Source organism: Achroia grisella, unplaced genomic scaffold (genome assembly GCF_030625045.1).
Source record: "Achroia grisella isolate CSIRO2021 unplaced genomic scaffold, CSIRO_AGI_Agris_v1 utg660, whole genome shotgun sequence".
Lineage (NCBI taxonomy): Eukaryota > Metazoa > Arthropoda > Insecta > Lepidoptera > Pyralidae > Achroia > Achroia grisella.
In genome coordinates this window covers 8,091,867-8,111,140 of record NW_026712984.1, presented here as the reverse complement: position 1 = coordinate 8,111,140, position 19,274 = coordinate 8,091,867, and the positions used below count along the sequence as shown (strand labels likewise).

At 34.9% G+C, this 19,274-nt stretch overlaps 1 protein-coding gene across 2 annotated transcripts in view; it reads left to right on the top strand.

Annotated features, from left to right (window-relative positions):
* The first annotated feature begins 1,190 nt into the window (after positions 1 to 1,190).
* Positions 1,191 to 19,274, top strand: part of LOC131849745 (protein 4.1 homolog) — a 30,791-nt gene continuing 12,707 nt past the window's right edge. The window contains exons 1-4 of one of the 2 annotated variants that reach the window (XM_059199860.1): positions 1,191 to 1,236; positions 1,449 to 1,486; positions 13,445 to 13,572; positions 14,614 to 14,761. In XM_059199860.1, the coding sequence (XP_059055843.1) occupies positions 13,456 to 13,572; positions 14,614 to 14,761 (265 nt within the window). In that variant the 5' untranslated portion in view covers positions 1,191 to 1,236; positions 1,449 to 1,486; positions 13,445 to 13,455. Of the gene's footprint in view, positions 1,487 to 13,444; positions 13,573 to 14,613; positions 14,762 to 19,274 lie in introns of both variants that reach the window. The other variant, XM_059199861.1, reaches the window with a different exon arrangement.

Genomic DNA, 19,274 nt, shown 5'->3' with positions numbered 1-19,274 from the left:
CGACGTTTAAGCAAAATGTCATTGTCAAAGTCAACTTTTGACAAGTTGACTTTTATATTTTTAATATGTTTTACTTCCGTCTCCAGTAAACTTGTTTAAATACATATAACTTATGTTGTAACGTTGCTAATTATTTTATTATATCATTACTTAATTATTATCATTATTGAAATACCATCCACTTGTTCTATCGCATGTTTTATTAGACTTGATCTTAATTATTTTACAATCTTCAATCATTCTAATTGGAATGGTACCGTAACACAACGCAGTAAAATAGCATACGGCTTGTCTGATGATAACTGGGTGTTTCTTAGTTCAGTAAATAACAATTTTCACAATTATAATGTGTTATTGTACCTAAAGCATTTATCAAAACCAATATTTATGAGTTTACAATTAACACGGGAATGATGTTATCTCAAACAAAACTTCCTTCCTACTTTATGTTACACTAGCAGATCGCCACGGCTTCGCATGGGCCCTATATTTTAACTTTTAACCTGATCGTATTTATTTGAATTAGCATTAATATCATGTTATTAAAAACACCTTCGCATATAATTAATTATTTTTAGAAGAAATTTGATTACCTTAAAAAAGTCTATAGAGAGTTAACCACAAAAAAATATAGACGTTTTTTCCCAGACATACTTTTAGAACTTTTAATGGAGAACAACACCGTCATACATATTGTTTGTGTAACTTCAACGCAGCGGAAGCACTGAAAATGAATATATTTTGCCCCATTTTTCATTGCTCCGCTTTTATTAATCGTAACGTGATGTTATATAGCCTATAGCACTCGTGGATGATATACCTTTCTAACAATTAAAGAATTTTTAAATCGGATATTATTTCTAATCTCTAACTCACATAAAATTTACCATTTCATAATATTAGAATAGATTCTAACATTCTATTTGGATACATTATTTACGTTCATGCCCTAAACCATAGGACTATTGTACTATAATAATGTTACTAGTATTGTTTAACACAACTGGCAGTGCATACAAATTAACGCTACGTTCCTATCAATGATACATTATCATACGATAAAATAAACATGATCGCTTGTCAGAACCGTAGTTACCACGAAATATCAACCTGAAAGGAATAAAAGAGGAATATACCTCTCTCTGTCTGTAACGCATGTAAATGCAACTATGGGCAACGAACCAAAGTTAACCAAACTAGTTTGACGCCGGCTTGCGCGGGAGCGCGCGTTAGTAGGTACATGTTCCCGTAGTCCCGCTCGATTTAATTAAATATGACGTTTAATCGATTACTTTTATTGAATCGTGCTTTAAATACAGGCCGCTAATACAAATTAAAAAAAAGTTATTGAATCCGTAATTCAAAATTGGAATATCACTCGTTTATTGTCTTAATACCTCTTAATTTTCTTTTTAATTATCTATATCAGTGTTTTTTTTCTTAATTAGTGACGTGTCTAAAAGAGGCGCAGGAATAATAATCGAGGTGAGTTTAATTGACGCCTCTACAAGTTGCGAGACGAGTTGGGAAATGCCTGGGAAGGCGTTGACCGCTCCCGCGCCGGTGACACTCGGTTGTGTGATCAAGCTTTCTTGTTTATAGGGGAAAACAGTACACTATGATACTCGAGGCAGATGAAGAAACTTAACATTGACGTGTGAACAATGATATTTATCTTCTAGCTAAACAATAGAGCAAAAGATATCAATTATATATATTTTTTTATAGCAATATTATTTTATATTGAATTTATATCAGAATACGTTTTGTCCTTTGACTACTAAGTGTCACATATCCCTAAATTAAAAATTAAAAAAAAAAATTAAACGTTCATTAATTCCCATCGTCATCTAGAAAATACGATATTAAAAACATATTTCCATAAATTATAGTTAAGGAACATCACGATTACATGAGCTTTCAAACAAAAAATACCGCATCAAAATCGGTGCAACCGTTCGCAAGCTGTATTATCACTGACAGAAACGTTAAACTTATAAACACACCTCATTTTTCGTCAAGAGTTTAAAAATAACATAAGTTGCTATAAGTGTCCTTATACAGACTACATCTTGCATACATTCGAAATATTAAATAAAAAAATGTAAATATTAGCCAGTCATGAATTGAATCCGGAAGCACATTACAAGAAATAACAGCTTTCACCGCTGTGCTACAGAGGTAAAATGTGCAACTTACAATACCTACGTAATATAATATTATTGCAGTCTGGCTATGGCTTCAGTTCAGCGATCAACATAGTGACGTTAGTTATGAATAAATCGAATTAATCGATAAATAATTAATTGAATAATTAAATCGACAATTAAAATCATCGAGTATTGTACCTGTACCTAATTACTGGAACTCAAAAAAAAAAAAAAGCCGGACGAACTAACTCGTCCTTGTCATGAAAATGTGAAGGGACTACGAAAATAACCATGAAGAAATACTTAGCAGTGTATTTAATTTATTTTCTATATGGTTTAAAAATAAATAATGAAAAAACAAAATGAATTTTTATTTAGTTATTTTTGAATATACTGGATGCGTCCCTCGAACAAGGATAAAATTTTGTTTGACTACATATTCTAAATTCAAATATGCTAAAAATAACTAGCTACACAGTATAACTATTACTGTATACTGTTAATTCTCTGTATTACGGTATTACTCTGTAAAATTTCATATATCTATACATCTATACAAATAAATAAAATTGAAGTGTCTATTTGTAATATTGAAATAACCGTTTTTTACTACATGCATATGAATATAAATACGGTACATATACCAAAATAACATTTTTTACAATTTTTGTTTGTCTGTTTGTCTGTCTTGTTGTACCGGCTAATCTCTAAAATGGCTGGACGGATTTTGACGGGACGTTTTTTGGCAGGTAGCTGATGTAATAAGGCGTAACTTAGGATACTTTTATTTTAGAAAAATAAAGTTAAACTCCACGCGGACGAAGTCGCGGGAAGGGCTAGTAATTTATAAAATTCACGCTCAGTATTAACTATCGTACCACATAGGAGCATAGTAGGGAATTTTTAAGGAGTATAATTAAGTAAAATGGCCTATTTAAAATCAGGGATGTTAGGGAGCTCTGGAAGTCTGTTCAGGTTGCGAACACTGATAATTTTTTTTTGTTCTTTGCGATATGCTGGTGGTCACTCTATTCTCGCAAATTTGAATTTTATTATTATAAACATGTTCCACTATTATTTGAAAAAATATAAGCTGAGTTTCTTGTCAGTTCTTCTCATCTCGATATCATTCCGACCTGCCGGTAGATTTCACATATCATAAGAGTCTGTAATAGACCTACATGAATAAAGATATTTAGTTTTATTTTTTAAATTTTAACCGTAACCGAAACTATCGGATATCCGATATAAAAAAATATTCGTAACCGTAACCGAATCGGATATAACAGTTCCGGATAATATCGGACAGCGGCGAAGCCTAATTGAGACACGTTATGCAACCATTTTATTAGTTATTTGTATTTTACTTTTGAAATTCCTTATAAAGTTTATATCTGTAACAGAAATTCTCCGAAATTAACGGATGATCCGAAATAATTTAGTCCGCATCCGTATCCGTATCCGGTATAATAATCATTGCTGTATCCGAAACCTATCCGTATCCGAAATTTCATGTCCATAACATCCCTGTTCTAAATGACAATGGGACTTCAATTACAGTTGTTGCATATGGCAGTATGGAATTTGTCCCTAAACATGACGTAACCGTCATGTTAGTAATGTGGACTCATAACCCATTGCTAGCAATGTACCATGTCAGGTTGACCTCCACGCGGTTCCCCCTGGAAACCATCGTGATAAATTTCTGGTGAGTTGTCAAGATGTGCTAACTGACCTGACCTCATGCTCACCTTATCATCCTCCACTGGTGCCCCGTCAGCGTATACCGTTAGCGCAGGCGGGTGAACTATACCATAAACATCTATAAAAAAAATGATGACTAAAAAATGATCGAACTACTATTTGACGGCCTCGGTGGTCTAGCGGTTTAGCACACCGCCTTACTTCCGATGGTCGAGGGTTCGATTCCTCGCGCTTCACAAACAAAATGCTAATGCCTACTTTTTTCCCTAAACGTTACGGTTAAAAAGACAACTAAAAAAATGTATTTAAATAATAATAATAATCTCAGGACAATACACAGCGCCATCTAGACCCAAGTTAAGCTAGCTAAAGCTTGTGTTATGGGTAGTAGATAACTGATACAAATGCATAGATTTTTTTTTTGTAAATACATACATATTATACATAGACAACACCCAGACCGATACAAACAATCATGAATCAACCCATGAATCCAAATGTTTGAATAAAAAATAATAAATGCTTTATTTGAAACATTCTACTTTACTGCTTTTTTTAAAAGTAATAGTAAAAATTCAAGTAAATCTTGCCATTTGGAGCTTTGTCAGCTTGTTTCCAATACAAATTATTAACTACATATAATATCCTTGCTTAGCAACACCAGAGAATGTCTGTCTGTGTCCTTGAAGAGTTCAAAACCATTAAATATATTCTAAATAAAAAAAAATCTTACACCACGAAGTTGGAATCGAACTGACAAACCGGTTTGGCGATACCATATCTGTAGTTCCGCTGAATCACTGGTAGGTATGTATAAAAATATATAAAATTTGACTGTCTGTTTGTAAACAGCATATGCTGGTGGTCACTCTATTCCAGTTTCTTGCCAGTTCTTCTCAATTGATTTATATTTTTCCCTACCGTCCTATCCAAAACATTTGACATTCATAAGCGGCTAAAATGTCCTACATGAATAAAAGACTTTTTTATTTGATTTGAAATATATATTTTTTTAACAAAGCATTTGAAGCACAAAGGACCTCTATTCATACTGCCAAAAAGTATAATCGATTAAAATAATGCGGTTCCCTCGACTCGCAATCCCGTAAGTCGAGATTTTTGCGGGATGAGATCACCGCTTACGAAATTGACCCGAATCTTGGGCCGCAGGCTGTGGGTTTAATCTGGGAGATAATTACTATAGTTACCCACTTATTGAGGCCGACTCATTAGCTACAGACGCTGTGGTTGCTCACCAACAGGACTCGGTTTTGTCACTATGGTTTTAGAAGTAATTTTTTTTTTTTTTAATTAATCACACACCACGACTTTTTAAGGGTCCAGCTTTATTTCTTTACAACCGCGTCCAAAAATTAGGAGTTTCTTAATTGAGTTGTACTTATTTCACAACTCCGTCATTTATAAACAGATATTGAAAAGAAAGTGTTTTATTTGAAAGAGTATACTTTCAGATTGGTACTATTTTTTTTAAGTTTTGTAGTCGTATTTTTATATTTCAAGGTTGGCAACGCTCACGTGACACTCCTGGTGTTTCAGGCGTTCATATGCTACGGTAACCGTTTACCATCAGATGGGCCTTATGCTTGTTTGCCACCATAGTAATATATATATATTATTTAGTTCTAACTATTTACAAGACCATGATCCGGCCTGCTGTCTTGTATGGATCAGAGTGCTGTCCCGTAAAGGCGACGGATGAAAGACGACTGAAATGAGAATGTTGAGGTGGATGTGTGGTGTGACAAGAATGGATAATATAAAGAATGAATACATTAGAGGAAGTATGAAAGTGGCGCCGGTGTCAGAGAGGTTGAAGACTAATCGTCTATCATGGTATGGACATGTAATGCGTAGGAACGAGGATAATATTTTAAGAAAGATGTTACAAATGAATGTGGATGGTTATAAGGGCAGAGGAAGGCCGAAAAAGAGATGGACTGTGTGAAAGATGATATGGTAAGAAAGGAAGTGAATAACGCGATGACTGCGAACAGGGATGAATGGAAGCGAAAAACATATTACGTCGACCACAAATAAATGGGATAAGGAAGAAGCAGATGATGATGATTTAGTTCTAACTATATATTACGCCAGTAATGTCCATAATTGTTTAGTATTTACCTGTTTAATTGTAATGGTGAGTAAGAGACCGGTCAGTAAATATAATTTAGCAGAACTTTTACTTTGACGACCTCGGTGGTCTAGTGGTTTAGCACACCGCCTTACTTCCGATGGTCGCGGGTTCGATTCCTCGTACGACAAAAACATTTGTATTCCTGATTATGATTGTTTGTATCGGTCTGGGTATCTTCTATGTATAATATGTATTAGATAGTATCCATAACACAAGCTTTAGCTAGCTTAACTTGTGTGTGAATTGTCCTGAGATTATTATTTTAAATTTGTTTAATAGTAATTCTAGAATGTTCTTTTCGTAAATAATAGTTAGTTAGGTGATCTATTAAATAAATTGAGCTAAACATTCTAGCTCTAATTAGTGTGTGAAACACTAATTAGAGCTAGAATTTCGCTATGGGCAATTTTTGTTTTCAATATTATAGACGTATATATAGATAATTATTTTTAACTGCCAGTGTTTGTCTGTATATCGGATACTTTATTCAGTACGTATCCATAATTGTTACTCTTACAACGCATATACATTTATTTTAAGTTTATAATTGCATTCCAATCCACGTAGTGATCTGTTCAATTCTGCTACGTTTATACCACAGATAAACAATATACATAGATAAAATGTGTAAGTGTTTTTTTTTATTTTACAAATTTATTGAGGCAAAGGAACAAAAGATATTTAAATTGGTATGTATACTTTTTGCGTAATTTAAAAATGGATTATATATAGAAATGTACGTAATTGAGTCTGTCTGTAATATCGAATTACCTAATAGGTTTTCACTAAAAGCATATGAATATAAATACGGTACTTATATAATTAAATATTTTTAAAAAATTTGTCGGTCTATTTGTTCTCGGAAATCTCTAAAACGACTGGATCTTTCACTCGCAGACAGCTACTGTTATAAGGAATAACTTAGGTTAATTTAGTCAAGACAATAGCCTAAATCCTCCAATTAAAAAAAAAATAGGTTACCTTCTTTTTCGATAATTTATTTACTTTAATAAAAAAAGTTATATTCCACGCGGACGAAGTAGTGGTATCAGCTAGTTTAATAAATATTATATGTTGATTTTTATCAAAATATAATATAGTATAGATCTTGAAATAATTTGTCTACATTCCTAAATATAAAAGAATTTCCCAAATGTTCGGTTCTGAAGTTTAATTTATTTCAACATAATCTGCTCTCAATAATATTAGTATAGACTAGCTGTACCCGCGACTTCGTCCGCGTGGAATTTGACAAAATTAGAGAATTTTTCTAAAATAAAAGTAGCCTAAGTTATTCCTTATTACATCAGCTACCTGCCAGTAAAAATCCCGTCAAAATCGGTTTTCAGACAGACAGACAAAACAAGTAAAAAATGTTATTTCGGTGTACGTATCGTATTTATATTCAAAGGCATGGAGTAAAAACGGTTATTTCAATATTACAAACAGACACTCCAATTTTATTTATATGTATAGATTTGCGTGTTGCTTCTAAAATAATGTTCTACAGAGCGTTGGATAATAGCATTATATAACACAGTCTTTGCCTCAATAAATTTATAAAAAAAAAAACATCTTGTTTTTGGGTTTTGTGAAAAGTATAAATCAAACAAGACTGAAAATCCACGCGCCGTTAAAATCCATTAATGTAACATAACACACTCTGAACCGTAATGATGTAGTTTGTATAGTTCGCAAACGAACTAGTTCGGAAGAGTCAAAAGATCCCAATGACGAACTTATGTGTATTATTTTTGTAGCTCTTTGAAAAGGCGCTGTTAAAATCCAGTAATGTAACATAACACACTCTGAACCGTAATGATGTTGTTTGTATAGTTCGCAAACGAACTAGTTCGGAAGAGTCAAAAGATCCCAAAGACGAACTTACGTGTATTATTTTTGTAGCTCTTTGAAAATGCGTCGTTAAAATCCAAAACATGTAACATAGCATACTCTGTAACGTTATGATGCTGTAGTAGCTTGTGTACTTCGTAAATGAACCAGTTCGGAAGAGTTAAAAGATCCCAATGACGAACTTACGTGTATTATTTACTGTACCTCTTTGAAAACGTGCTGTTAAAATCCATTAATGTAACATAACACACTCTGTACCGTCATGATGCTGTAGTAGCTTGTGTAGTTCGCAAACGAACTAGTTCGGAAGAGCCAAAAGATTCCAATGACAAACTTACGTGTATTATTTATTATATCTGTATACACTACTCCACAATGCCTCTCATTGACATAATACTTGACGTGAAGTTCTCTTTTGGGATAAGTCCACTATTTATTTATTTTACACCATCTATTTGGCGACCTCGCTGGTCTAGCGGTCTAGAACACTGCTTTACGAGCGATGGTCGTGGGTTCGATTCCTCGCACGGCACAAATATTTGTATTCATGAGTATGATTGTCTGTATCGATCTGGGTGTTTTCTATGTATATATGTATATTTACAAATAAAATCTATGTATTTGTATCAGTTATCTAGTACCCATAACACAAGCTTTAGCTAGCTTCACTTGGGTCTAGATGGCGCTGTGTGAATTGTTCTGAGATTATTATTATTATTTATATATTTAAACTTTATTGAATTGTACAATATGTGGGCTCAATGCTAATAGCATTCTCTACCAGCCAACCTTAGGGAGTGCAGACATACTGTACCATTGTACGCATTTCTATTATAAATTAACTGTGTTGTTTTTTACATAACTTGCTACCCACCCCGGCTTCGCACGGGTGTACATCTATTATACATATAAACCTTCCTCTTGAATCACTCTATCTATTAAAAAAAACCGCTCCAAAATCCGTTGCGTAGTTTTAAAGATTTAAGCATACATAGGGACGGACAGCGACAGCGACATTGTTTTATACCATGTAATGATTTATATTACAATGTAATATTACAAAATGAAGTATTACAAACAAATAAACAAATTATTAACGATTTTGTGCTCTTTAGTTTGTTAGATAAAGTACAAAATACCTTTAATTTTATTGAGTTAGGTATTTTTTAAATAAATTAAGTAAATAAATTAAGTAACATAATCTTGGTAAAAAACAAGAAACTTATTTGCAAGTAAAACTTATAAGTCTAGAGGTTGACCAAACAAACTACTGTTCTCTGACCCGAGTCAGGAGCGAACGAACTAGATCGCATGAGAGCTGAACAGTAAATTTTGCGATCCTAGTCGCGAACTATTACGCTCAAGACTAAAACACACGTGCTATCAATATTTGTAGAATTTTTCGTGGGAAAATCTCAACGTCCGCAAGTTCTATTATCATCTTTATGTTATGGGAATTAAAGTTGAATATTGCCCACCTGTGATGGCACCATCGGCTCAATGCCAACTTCAATTGTAAACAAACTTGAAACAATCGTCCGACATATGATTTTGCCTACATTCATACATACTAGCTGTGCCGTACGACTTCGTTCGCGCAGCGCACGCAACGGAAGCCCTGATATATGAATAATTTTCCCCGTTTTTGAAACATTTTTCACTGATGCTCCGCTCCTATTGGTCGTAGCGTAATGTTATATAGCTTAAAGCCTTCCTCGACAAATGGACTATCCAATAGAAAAATAATTTTTCAGTTATAATCAATCATTTTTCAGTAGTTCCTGAGATTAGGGCGTTCAAACAAACAAACTCTTCAGTTTTATAATATTGGTATAGATTTTAATAATAATGAAATGGTGCACCCGCCTGTGCTAACCATCACTAAATCATGTTTTCCAGAGGAAACTGCGTGGAGGTCAACCTGACATGGTGGGGGGAGGGGATTGTTAGTAATGTGGACTCATAATCCCATTACTAGCAATATCCCATGTCAGGTTGACCTCCACGCGGTTCCCCCTGGAAACAATCGCGATAAATTCCTGGTAAATTTGTCACGATTGGCTAACTGACCTGACCTCATGCTCATCTTATCATCCTCCACTGGTGCCCCGCCAGCGTAAACAGTTAGCGCAGGCGGGTGCACCATTCCATTATCATCCATAAAAAAAAAAACCTGACATGGTACATTGCTATTAATGGGTCAAGAGTCATAGTCATAACTCAAGAGTCTGTTGTTATGATATAACATAACATAACATGACTAACAACTAACAATCCCTTATTAGTATAGTTTAGTCGTTTTCGTGTCCTTTACATATATAATATTATGTAAAAAAAAATAAAACATATCTTTTGGACAGTACAGACAGTACCTACCAGCTCGCGGGGTTTTTTTATGGACGCGGTTTCACTCGTGTTAAATTTCAATATAAATTATAGCCTATATGTTATTCTGATGTATATGCTATATTACTGTAAAGTTTCATCAAAATCCGTTCAGTAGTTTGTACGTGAAAGAGTAACAAACATCCATACTCACAAACTTTCACGTTTATAATATTATTATATTCGATTATTAGATTCAGATCATGGTATGGTGCACCCGCCCGCGCTAACGGTTTACGCTAGTGGAGCACCAGTGGAGGATGATAAGATGAGCATGAGCTCAGGTCATATAGCCCATCGTGACAAATGCACCAAGAATTTATCATGATGGTTTTCAGGGGGAACCGTGGAGGTCAATCTGACATAGTACTTTGCTAGCAATAAGATCATCTGTCCACATTACTAACAATCCCATTTCTCCCTCAGTTCTCGGGTTTTTTATGGATGATAATGGAATGTTGCACCCTCCTGCGCTAGCGGTTTACTTCAAATCTTGTTTTTTTTTAATTATGGCAATCCTAATTCAGAATTTATGAGCTGGGCTCTTGTCCGTGTAGCTCCCGTCACCTTCCACGATCTTCCATCAATATCTTTAGTTGCTAATACGACACGTCTCCAACTTTTTGTTTAACCTGCTTGATATAGCTGTGTCTTAGTCTTATCCTTCCTCTATTTCCTTACATAGTTATAAATTATCTTAGTATAAAACAAAGTCGCTGTCGCTATCTGTCCGTCCCTATGTATGCTTAAATCTTTACAACTACGCAACGAATTTTGAAACGGTTTTTTTAATAGATAGAGAGGAAGGTATATACATGTACAATATACTATACATATGCACCCATGCGAAGCAGGGGCGAGTATCTAGTATAAAACAAAGTCGCTGCAGCTGCTCGAACGCAACGGATTTTAATGCAGTTTTCAGCAACAGATAGAGTGATTCAAGAGGAAGGTTTATATGTATAATACATGCGTGTTAGTATAGAGCAAGCCAAGAAATTCAAGATTTTTAATCCATCCAAGCGAAGCCGGGACTTGTGGATAGTAACAACTGTAAATAAACTACTCAAGATTATTGGTTTGTAAGTAGGAGTCATGCTCCATTGAACGGATGGTTGAAGCCACGCTCTGCCAATTTTATTAGCTTTCACTCTTAGTTCCAGCATTGGTACCTTCACTATCTACACGCTACGCCCTTTAGGGGGTAGACAGAATAAATGTAATTGTAAGCTAGACTCCTTTTTCCGCAAGCAGCCTCGCATCCGGGCCGTTGTACGTGTAGAGCCGAGACTACTAGAGTAGCCAGCCAAACTCCTCCCAAAAGCGCGGAAGTTTTCTGGTGTCTTCCAACTTTTAGTTTCAACATCAAGACCTTCACTATCTACACGCTACGCCCTTTAGGGGGTAGACAGAATAAATGTAATTGTAAGCTAGACTCCTTTTTCCGCAAGCAGCCTCGCATCCGGGCCGTTGTACGTGCAGAGCCGAGACTACTAGAGTAGCCAGCCAAACTCCTCCCAAAAGCGCGGAAGTTTTCTGGTGTCTTCCAACTTTTAGTTTCAACATCAAGACCTTCACTATCTACACGCTACGCCCTTTAAGGGGTAGACAGAATAAATGTAATTGTAAGCTAGACTCCTTTTTCCGCAAGCAGCCTCGCATCCGGGCCGTTGTACGTGTAGAGCCGAGACTACTAGAGTAGCCAGCCAAACTCCTCCCAAAAGCGCGGAAGTTTTCTGGTGTCTTCCAACTTTTAGTTCGAACATCAAGACCTTCACTATCTACACGCTACACCCTTTCGGGGGTAGACAGAATAAATGTAAATGTAAGCTAGACATGGGCGGATTCAGTTTTGGCGCCAGGAGTCAGATAGTCGTGGTGAAGTCGAGAACTTATAATTTAATTTTGATAACACTAGCTACAAGTAAGAAGTAGGTATTTTATTAATGTACGTAAGTACTGTACTTAAAAATATTTATTCTTTATTGTAAATTTAAAAACTCAACACATAATAATTTGTACTGTGGAGGATTCCACTGGCGCCCCAGTTATGGTCATTTTTTTATGTACGACTAGCTGTACCCGCGACTTCGTCCGCGTGGAATTTAGCTTTATTGTTCTAAAATAAAAGTAGCCTAAGTGACTCCTTATTACATCAGCTACCTGCCAATAAAAGTCCCGTCAGAATCGGTCCAGCCATTTCAGAGATTAGCCGGAACAAACAGACAGACAGACAAATATTGTAAAAAATGTTATTTTGGTGTATTTATTATGAATAAATACACCAAAATAACATTTTTTACATATTGAAGTAACCCTGTTTTACTACATGCATATGAATGCATGTAGTAAAACACGGTTACTTCAATATTACAAACAGACACTCCAATTTTATTTATATGTATAGATATATAATATACTTTTAATTTAGAAAAATAAACTTAAGTTCCACGCAGGCGAAGTTGCGTGTATAACTAGTATAATAATAATAGAATTACTTAGTCAGTATGACCCGTAACTCTAACCTATAACACCGAAAAAAATCGAAAATATAACATGTATAAATTTATATATATATAAATGAATTGCTGTTCGTTAGTCTCACCAAAACTCGAGAATGGCTGAACCGATTTGGCTAATTTTAGACTTGAAATATTCGTAGAAGTCTAGGGAAGGTTTAAACGGTGATAAAATATAAAGAAATTGCATGTAAAATAGTGAAAACAACAATTATATTTTCCCATACAAACTGCTGATACCTGACCAAACAGGGTTATTGCGTAACTAAACTTCAAAAAACATATTGACATATTAAATTTTGAGGCGGAGCGGATGGGATTGTCATCGTCACATTATGTGCACAAAAATCCCAAAAAAGTACTGACCTACTAAGTACTACCTGACCCCGCGAAGAGTGCGCGAGGTCAGGTAGTAAATAATATATAAATAATAATAAATTTTATATTTATGTATACAAAAGAATACAATATTAGTATTTTTTTTTTCTCTTTATTTTTTTTTTTTGGGAATTTTGTGCACATAATTTGACGATGACAATCTCATCGTACCTATACTAAATAACAAAAATAAACTAAAAAACTTAATCTAATATGATACCATCCAGAACAATAACTTGGCATATTAGTATTGCCAAATGTTTTGATACAAAAAAATATAAAATTTCTTTAATTATTTGCAGGTGGCATCATGCGCGAGAGCCTCCGCAGACTCGCATCAGACGAGGGCATCAGGATGCAGCGTGGAGACACGCGGCGAGTCCGAGTGGAGCTGCTGGATGGTGACCATGTTACCATCGACGTTGATGTAAGTCTCACCACACCCTGATAATAAATTGTTTATTTGTTTGTAATACTTTATCTATACATATAAATAAAATTGGAGTGTCTGTTTGTAATATTGAAATAACCGTTTTTACTACATGCTTATGAATATAAATACGGTACATACACCAAATTAACATTTTTTACAATTTTTGTCTGTTTGTCTGTCTGTTTGTTCCGGCTAATCTCTGACATAGATGGACCAATTTTGATGGGACTTTTATTGGCAGGTACCTGATGTAATAAGGAGTAACTTAGGCTACTTTTATTTTAGAAACATAAAGTTAAATTCCACGCGGACGAAGTCGCGGGAACAGCTAGTATGTCAAATAAATAGAAATAGAAATAATCTTTATTCAAATAAACTCATTACAAGCACTTTTGAATAGTCATATTTTGATTCTACCACTCATTCGGAATGCAGATTCATCACAAGAAGAATGCGCAAGAAACTTGTGTGTTGCTCTTTTTAATAGATGTTTTTTTTTTTTATATATAATATATAAAAATAATAAAATCAAACAAAAAATAGTGTTAGTTACAGATTCTTAAATTTAATGTTAGCTACTATTAAAAGCATACACCTATAGGGGACGGTCACTATTTACAGGCAGGTTAGCTTGTTTACCATTACCACCAAAAAATTTTCCCTAAGTCTCTAAAAATTTAATTCTCAATGTACTCTCTCAAATATGGTTGAGTGCAATGATGGCTGTCTCATCCGTCATACTCGTGAACGTGTGCTGCTTGTGGGGACTGGTCTGTTCAGGTTGCGAACACTGATTAGATTTTTTGTGTTTTGATATAGCATATGCTGGTGGTCACTCTATTCTCCCAAATTTGAATTTTAATGACTGTGTATTATTGTAAACATGTACAACATTTATTTGAAAATAATACGAGCTGAATTTCTTGTCAGTTCTTCTAATCACGAAATCATTCCGAACTGACGGTTGATTTGACATATCATAAGAGTCTGTAATAGACCTACATGAATAAAGATATTTTGAATTTTGAATTCCAGCGCAAGGCTCGTGGTGCCGATTTGCTGGACAAAGTGTGCGACAGTCTGGACATCATGGAGAAGGACTACTTCGGTCTCCTGTACTTGCTGCGAGGGGATCCTCGCGTGTGGGTAGACCTCGGCAGGCGACTCTCCAAAACATTTAGAAGTACGTATATATACTCATAGTACACAGTGGCGTAGCTACCTAGGGGCTAGGCGGGCAGTGCCCCGATGCCCTAAAACTCAGGGGGCCTTCGAACCCTTTCCAGAAAATCTCGATCGTACTGAATTTTTGAACATTTCTCTCATTTTCAAAATAAATATGACTGGTTGCCCGACTTTAATCATGGCAACTCAGTTGAGAGAAATTCGAAAATTATACTTTCGGAGTTCTCCTAAATTCTCGAAAAATAAGGGGCCCCATAGTGGGGCCCTATTTTTCGATTTGCCCCAGGGTCCTTGGTTACCTAACTACTCCACTGGATACATGCGTATGTTCTCTCCGAATTAGATACATTTTGCAGAGACTAACCTACTTAGTACTTCCTAATTAAATTTAGATTTCGGTCAATCCACTGAGTGTTTAGTTTTATTAATTTGACTATAGTTTACTAGCTGTGCCCGCGACTTCGTCCGCGTCGAATACGACGATGACGACGAATTTCCATACAAAATTTCATCTCATTTTACCTCCTTAAGGGTAAAATTTTTGAACTTTGAGAACTTTACAATAGATACTTCGTTACAACCTCTCATCTCCCCTTTCAACCCCTTACAACCCTTTTTCTTTATTTATATTTTCTCAACAGCCTAAAAATAGGTTTCAAGCTTCTAACTTTAAAAATTACAATACTTCCATACCTACACCATTCATCTCCCCTTTCAACCCCTTACAACCCTTTTTCTTTAGTTATATTTTCTCAACAGCCTAAAAATAAGTTCCAAGCTACTTATGTTACGGCGGGCGATATTTGCCTTTTAAAAAATATATTTTATTTAATTAAAACAATGAAATTATTAAAATACAAAAAGTTTATGTCTCGAACAAGACTACTGTAAAAATATAACAATTAATAATTGGTGTTAGGTGCCGATTCGTGGTAATTTGCTGTTCCTGGTAGCGGTGTCAGCTTATTACGTGCCACACACAGCAATTTACCAGGCGTTACGCCATGGTAACTCCTCCCTCCTTTAGATAGAACCGCGTCTCGCTGTTCTTCTGCGGGGATGGTCTAGCAATCTGGTCTGCGGCCATCTTTTTCCTTCGGGTAGTTATATATGTAATTAATTTCCAGCTCAAATAGCCTAACCCAAGGAGGTATAGGGCGATGGTAGTCCAACTTGGTTTTAGTGATATGAAAGTCTCATTATTATCCACATCATCTTGTATATAATGCGCTGTTTTTATGAGTTCATGTATATTGTCTAAGGAGATGTCTTCTATTGTATTTTTGCTTGAATTTCATCTGTTCTTATTGCCTAACTGCTTTGGTAATGGAATAATGTCTTCAATGGTTACAGTATTGCTATGAGTTTGTAGAGTTTTATTTAAAACTTGCACGTAACACTCGTTGGGGATTGCGATGAGATGTACTCCGTTGAGGGTGTGATACGTTATTTCAGTATATACATGTTGCTAGGACCTCTTGAGTGTTGGTGATAAGAAAGCTACTAGGACTAATATTTTGTAACTTTCCCTTCTTTATCATCATTTTTGCGTATGGACAAGATTCGTGGTTGATTTTATGTTCTATTGTTGCTGTGATACAATCTCCAGCGTCTTGTAAGGATTTCAGTAACAACTGCTTGCAGATGTGTACGTCTTCGGTGATGCTGCGACTTTCTTCATCTATGTACGTGTACTCTCCCTTTCCAAGTACTAGGTATTTGGATTTGGGAATAATGGTAAGGTTGTCTTTGTTAGGAATAGAATACATATGGATAAGGTCATAGGTTGTTTCTACTGAGGGTATTTCTAAAATGAAATTTAATGATTGTTCTGTACTATAAGCTTTAATCTCTATAGACTTTTCTATTTCGTGAATATTTTCTAGATAGATCGGTGCCACGGGATTGAAGCTTCATATTTACGTTTCATATCTAACATTTCAATAATTAAGTTTTTAGTATTTATTACACTGGGGTGCATGATACCTATTTGTGCGAATGCCATAGCGTCTTCTAAGATCATTAGCTTATCTAATATTAACTGTAAACTAAAATCTATTTGTATATGAACTTGTAATAAACTAAACTGCCTAAATACTATATTAGAATGCTGCGTTATATTTTGTATAATTAAACTTAACCTATTTTGATTTTGATTTATCTTATCTAATTGATTCGCAAATTCTGCAATAGTCTTTTGAGCTATTACAATAGATTTTTCTTGTATAGAATGTATTTTATTATTGAGATTAGAAATTTGTTGCTCATTTTTACTGCATCATCGTAATCTAGATTGCCTGAACTGTTTTTACTAAAGACAATCCGTTAAAAAAATTCCGGTCGTACTCTACTATGGGGTATAATAGTAATTTTGCTTTGTATCATCTGTAATACTCTATTTGATCTGTATATGATTTATGCAACTCTCCTTTATCTTATCATCATAAAACTTGGTATGCATATAGAGAACTCATAATGTAGTTGTATATAAATAACTAATGTTGTAGGCACATACTAAGTTAAAAGTATCTATTTGTCTAAGGACTGACCCCTGCTTAATTCAAAAAGTATACCATTAGAGTTATCAATATTTTCACGGTGGTTGCTGATGTGAGCATTCCGGAGATGATCGTCCTGGAACAAGGTGGGGTCTTCGTAATAACAAATGTACTCTTATAGATTTGGAATTAGGGTGGTTACCTATATTTCAGCCACATTGTTAGGGTGTAAATGAATAATTTTATATGGGCCTTTAAAAACTGGTTTTGTTTTGTCGTTTCTCGCTGTTTTTGCCATAATAAACGGTTTCACCTAGTTCAGACGTATTTCCTCTGCTTCCTGGTTTCGCTTGTTTATTACCTGTTCTTTATTTTTAGACAGATTGGCTGCCACAGACTGCTGCACTGCTTCTGCGTTTGTCCTATTTGTAAGTACAAAGTCTTGGTAAAACTCTTTGTTATAATAGAGTTCTAATGGGTTTCTAGCCGCCGTATGTCCATAAAGTAATTCGTGTGGAGTATAACCTGTTGTGGAATGAATGGAATTGTTATATGCGATAACTGCATATCTCATAAGTGTTTGTTTAGTGTCATCTTTGTTAGTCATGCGTTGAATGCGTATTATTTCGCCGATTGTTGAATGGAATCTTTCTAAGGGGAATTTGAGTACCATATGGGGTAGTGAAGTGTATGTCTATATTATGTGATGCACAGATTTCTTTTAATATGTCGTTGTCGAATTTAGTGTCTGAGTCTGTCGTTATCTTTAGGGGCAAACCTAGTATAGCAAATATCTGTAGTAGGCCATCTGCAACGTGTACGCTGCTGGAGGCTTGTAAGTGTAGAAATTATCAATGATAGTGAGAAATGTTCCTCCGCCAGTAGAATATAGATCCATAAATAAGTGTTGCATAGGTTTAGTAGGTGTTTCCGTTTTCATCAATGTTGGTCTTAAAGGATTGCGTTCGTATTTACCTTTTAAACAAATGTCACATTTATTTACAAAAGCCTGAATTGATAGGAAATGTTCGGCCAGTGATAATTTCTGTTGTTTATACGTTTCCTGAATACCGCGATGTATATTTTTACCTTCGTGATATTTTATTATAAGATTTTGTTGTTCTGTCTTATTTTCTAATAATTTATTTGCATGTACACCTAAATAACTTTGGGCTTTCATTAAAGACTGTGGTGTATATTTTTGAAAATTCTAAATAAAGGTTTTCGTCGAGAAAGTAACAGTGAAAAACTCTATTTCTGCTACAGTATGCTCTTTTAGAAATTTTATTATTTCGCGTTCAGTATTATTAATTGGTATAAATACATCTTTAATTGTTGTTTTAGAATTTGTGGACCTATCCTCTATCTATATACAGATCCTGGATATTGTTTTTGCTTTTCTATAATAATCTTCTATAATTGGAATTCCTATATTGTCGTTATCTGGTTGGGTGTGTTTGGTAGATATGAGGTGACCTGGCTCAAATGAAGTTGTACTCATACTATCGGTTGATGTATGTGTTTGTACTGTAGGTGTTTATTGTAGGCTGTACATTTAAAGGGTTTACTTGGTTTTCAGGGGGATCAGCTTCAGCAGCTTCAGATTCAAGTTCCCTACGTGCGTTTTCAAATATACGTGGGATAATTTCGTCGTCATCGTTGTCATCGAAATTTACTAACAGGGATTCAATGCTATTATGAAATATTTTTGCTCTGGATAAAGCATCCGCATTAGTGTTCTGTTTACCCTTTTTGTATATAACTTTATAATCATACTCAGCTAATTTTAACATCTTGTTAATTTTGAATTTGTCTTTGAGGGACATCAGCCATGTTAATGGTCGATGATCTGTAAGATAGTAAATTTACGGCTGGACATAAATATGGTCGGAAGTATTTTACATACTATAGCTAGCAACTCTTTTTCAATAGTTGAATAGCGGGTTTCTGTTTCAGAAAGTGTCCTAGATGCATAAATAGGTTTGTCTGAACCTAACGAGCCTTGAGAGAGGA